This window comes from Alligator sinensis, unplaced genomic scaffold (genome assembly GCF_000455745.1).
Source record: "Alligator sinensis unplaced genomic scaffold, ASM45574v1 scaffold85_1, whole genome shotgun sequence".
Lineage (NCBI taxonomy): Eukaryota > Metazoa > Chordata > Crocodylia > Alligatoridae > Alligator > Alligator sinensis.
In genome coordinates, this window is record NW_005841891.1 from 368205 (window position 1) to 372632 (window position 4428).

General features: G+C 51.2%; 1 protein-coding gene across 11 annotated transcripts in view; it reads left to right on the forward strand.

Annotated features, from left to right (window-relative positions):
- The first annotated feature begins 3319 nt into the window (after positions 1-3319).
- Positions 3320-4428, forward strand: part of WDR20 (WD repeat domain 20) — an 87936-nt gene continuing 86827 nt past the window's right edge. For 6 of the 11 annotated variants that reach the window (XR_003092680.1, XR_003092681.1, XM_025197160.1 and 3 more), the window contains exon 1: positions 3325-3631. Coding sequence is in view for 8 of the 11 variants with exons in the window: in XM_025197160.1 (XP_025052945.1) it covers positions 3368-3631 (264 nt within the window). In the remaining 3 variants the exon portion in view is untranslated. Of the gene's footprint in view, positions 3632-4428 lie in introns of all 11 variants that reach the window. The other 5 variants (XR_323150.3, XM_025197156.1, XM_006018021.3 and 2 more) reach the window with 3 other exon arrangements.

Genomic DNA, 4428 nt, shown 5'->3' on the forward strand with positions numbered 1-4428 from the left:
CATGTAGCTGAAATAAAGTCAGGAACAAATCTACTGTCAGTGGATAGATGGCAGGCATCCACTCTCATCTGCCTGAAACTGTAGCACGTTCACCTTGAGATATGTTTTACCTGAGAGAGGCATTAAGGATCCAAGGATATATTCTGAGTCCTTTTCAGAAGGACACAGTCCACAAGTAGTAACAGGAAAACTGTGCTTCCTCCAGTAGATCCCTCTTACATGGAATTTCATAAGGATCAATTCTTTAAACAACCGCTATGTCAACTGGTCTGATAAAGACTCAAGTGGTGGCAATAAACATATAACAGCTCTACCAGTCCTTCACCACATGCTATTAAGCCACTACTACTGAGATGGCCCTGCAGGGAAAGAACAGCTGGCTGAAGTTGAACCTGACAGGTGTGGGGTCAAACTGGGTTTGAAGAGTTTGCATGGTGAAATCGCCTTTGACTGAGGCACAATTGCTCAATTCAGCATGTAGTTTGGGAATGCTTTTGGCTTCCTCACTAACACTAAAATTCTCACAAGTAACTTGCCTATCATTTTTGGCTTGATAAGTGGCTCTCACTAACCCCGGCAGACATTAACCTGGCCTCAGTTATTCAGAGAGGGAGCCACACTAGCTTGCCACAGACAGAAGGCAGGGTAGATTGGCATCAGACTGAATCAGAGCTACACAAGTAAGCGACAGCTTGCTTCATCAGAAGCTAGGAAGCTGCTGCTTAGTAAGGCTTGCGCATCTCCAATTTAGTCTGCAAGGTACAACTCTAACTTCCTTCTGCCTTGGTCACTCATGCCTTTATTGCCTCTTAACAGGTCTGCAGCAACACTGTCCCCAGAGGCGAGATGTCCTCAGGAGTGTGTTGGTGTCAGACCCACATTACCAGACCCAGAGGCTCAGACCCACACTCTCATTCTAGTGCACCTTAGCCTGGGTGTGGGCTACTGAAATGCAGGGGGAAGACTGAGCTTGACAACTTTGCCCACTCCAGGCACCAGGGCCTCTCCCCACTGCAGCTCTCACTGCCCCCCACCTCCTTTGCCTTCCAGGCCCTAACCCCCAGCAGAAGCAGCAGCGCCTCTAATCAGTGTCACCCTCAGAAGATCCCCTGCCTCCCCCCTAAGCAAACCCCTGCTCTCTGCTGCAAGACTTGGGAAAACCAGGGTGGATTTGATTCAAATCAAATTAAATCATGATTTAAATCACTGGTAAGGGAGCCTTGATTTAATAATTGGTTTCTAAAAAAAGTTAATTCTTGTAGTTTGATATCCTTTATTAATTTAACTTCTTGAAACTTTGCACTAAGAGAGAGGTAAGGGCTTGACTGTGTGTACACAAACTTGCAGAGAGACAACAGGGCTGATGAGTGGGTAATCAGGTCTGTTCGCTCTCACCTCCATACACTGCTGTTCACAAGGATGTTATCTCTAGAGACAACATGCTCCCCCTGTGCTTGAAGAAGGGCGTTTGTGCCCAAAAGCTTGCAAAGAACAATTTTTTCAACTATTTAGTTGGTCTAATAAAAGCTATTGCATCTACCCAAAGAACCTTGTCTGCCTATGCGCTCTAGAGACACAAATCCAGTTTCATAGTTTCTAGGGGCAGAACAGACCTGAACAGATCATCAAGTCCGACCCCCTGCCCTGGGCAGGAATGAGTGCTGGGATCATAATACCCCAGCCAGATATCTATCCAACCTCCTCTTGAAGACCCCCAAGGTAGGGGAGAGCACCACTTCCTTTGGGAGCCCATTCTAGAGCCTGGCAGCCCTAACCATAAAGTAATGCCTCCTGGTATCAAGCCTGAACCTGCTTTCAATCAATTTGTGGCTGTTATTCCTTGTTATCCCAGGTGGTGCCCAGGGGAACACAGCCTCATCTATTTTCCGCTGGTCCCCCCTGACGAATTTATAAACAGCCACCAGATCCCCTCTCAGTCTTCTCTTGTGGAGGCTGAATAGATTCAGGTCCTTTAGTCTATCTTCATAGGGCCTGGCCTGCTGCACCTGGACCATGCGAGTGGCCCTCCTCTGGACCCTCTCAAGGTTAGCCAGATCCCTCTTCAAGTGCGGTGCCCAGAACTGGATGCAATACTCCAACTATGACCTGACCAGCACTGCATAGAGGGGAAGGATCACTTCCCTGGACCTGCTTGTGATGCATCTGTAGATGCACAAGGTGTAGTTAGCCTTACTGACCACTTCCTTGCATTGGCTGCTCATGTCCATCCTGGAGTCAACAATGACTCTAAGATCCCTTTCGGCTACCGTGTTAATAAGAAGGGTGTTCCCTAGCCTATAGGTATGCTGCAGGTTCCTTCTCCCTGGATGCAGTACCCTGCATTTGTCTGCATTGAATTCCATTCTATTCTCATCTGCCCACCTCCATAACTTGTCTAGATCTAGATGAATTCTGTCCCTCCCCTCCAGTGTGCCCACTTCTCCCCCACATCTTTGTGTCATCAGTGAATTTGGACAGCGTGCTTTCCACGCCCACCTCCAAGTCACTGATAAAGATGTTGAATAGCACAGGCCCAAGGACCGAGCCCTGGGGAACTCCACTGCCCACATCCCTCCAGGTTGAAAATGACCCATTCACCACCACTCCCTGGGTACGACCATTGAGCCATTTTGCCACCCATCTGACTGTGTAGGCATCAATGCCACAATTGCCTAGATTTTTTATGAGCATGGGGTGAGAAACAGTGTCAAAGGCCTTCTTGAAGTCCAGGTAGACGACATCTACCTCAACACCTGCATCCCAGGACTTTGTGACCTGGTCATAAAAGGAAACAAGGTTAGTCAGGCAGGATCTGGGCCCCTAATATATAACCCATGGCCTGCTGTGACCTATTTATAAAACATCTAAAAAGGTTTAATGAATATATTGTCTCAAACAGTATATAACTAGAAGTTATAATCCCAATTCCATGATACCTTTGAGCTTTAACATAAATTAAAACTCTATATGTTTTTTTTAAAACAGCATCTTAACCAAAAACAGATTAAATACAAAAAAATCTGTTCTAAATTAAAAAAAAAGATTTTGTTTTTTAATCGTTTTTTTATCCACCTTGGGGAGGCACGTGGGCCAGAGCACGGTGGCCTGTTTACTACGCCTCTGCGCATGCGCTGGACAGCTACCCCCTCCCCCCCTCTATTCCCACCCTTTCCACGAGGAGAGGCCCCGCCCCCCTCCGCGGCTGGGGCTAAACGGGCAGCAGCCCCGCCCGCTCATGCGCAGTAGCGCCGTAATCAGGCGAGCGGCTCCTCCCCCAGCACGGCGCCCGCGCGGACGCCCCCGGGCAGGGCGAGCGAGCGGCGGCGCCTGCGCAGTGGGGCTACATCCGGGCACTGGGGCAGGATGAATGCTCCTTTCCAAGATGGCGGCGGAGGGAGGAGGGAAGGAGATGAACGAGATTAAGACCCAGTTCACCACCCGGGAGGGGGTGTACAAGTTGCTGAGCCACTCGGAGTACAGCCGGCCCAACCGCGTGCCCTTCAACTCGCAGGGCTCCAACCCGGTCCGCGTCTCCTTCGTCAACGTCAACGACCAGAGCGGCAACGGCGACCGGCTCTGCTTCAATGTGGGCCGGGAGCTCTACTTCTACATCTACAAGGGGGTCCGCAAGGTACCGCGGGGCCGGGGCTGCTGCGGGATGGGGGCCTGCGCCCGCAGCTGTGCCCCGGGGGAGGGAGCCCGGGCCCGGGGGACGCGCTTCGGCCGTCCCCTGATCGCAGCCTCTTGCTGGTGCCCCGCGGGTGCGTGAGACCCCGAGCTGGCTTCTCTCCCTGGGCCAGGAGACAACTGCGCTGCTGGACGTGGGCAGAGGCAGTGATGTCGGCGTAGGCAGAGAGGGGCGTGTAATCTCTGCCGCCTTTGGGACCCCCCACTCCCCCCGGCCCCTGTGCTCAGGGTGGGGAGCCGAGGCACGAGGAGAGCCAGCGACTCGCCCAAGGTCACACGGGGAGGCTTGTGGAAATGCTGCCTGCATCTCTGGGGTCCCTGGGGAGTGCCCCAACCGCTCCTTGCTAAGCACAGCCAGGAGCTGAGGTTCGGTTGTCAGTGGCCTGGGACCCACTGGATCCCATCTATTGCTAGTTTCTGTGAAATGGGTACATGCGCTTGTTTGCCTTCATGCCTGCTGCATCAGTCCCACTTGTTTGGGGGGCTCTCAGCCACATTTGTGAATGTCAAGACTTAATTATCAACTGCTCTTTTTCTAAGTTCCTGAAAAGTATCTGGTGTTTGAACAGAAATATTTCTCACTCATGTGAAACAGTTGCTAGCTTTACTACTTTCCTTTCTATAGGGAGGATGCAGTGTCCACAGATCACTGGCAGCAGCCTCCTCTCTTCATCCTGCCACCCATATAATCTAGACTTCTGTGTTCTGTGTCTGTTCTGTGTAGGGGATAGCTGGCGAATT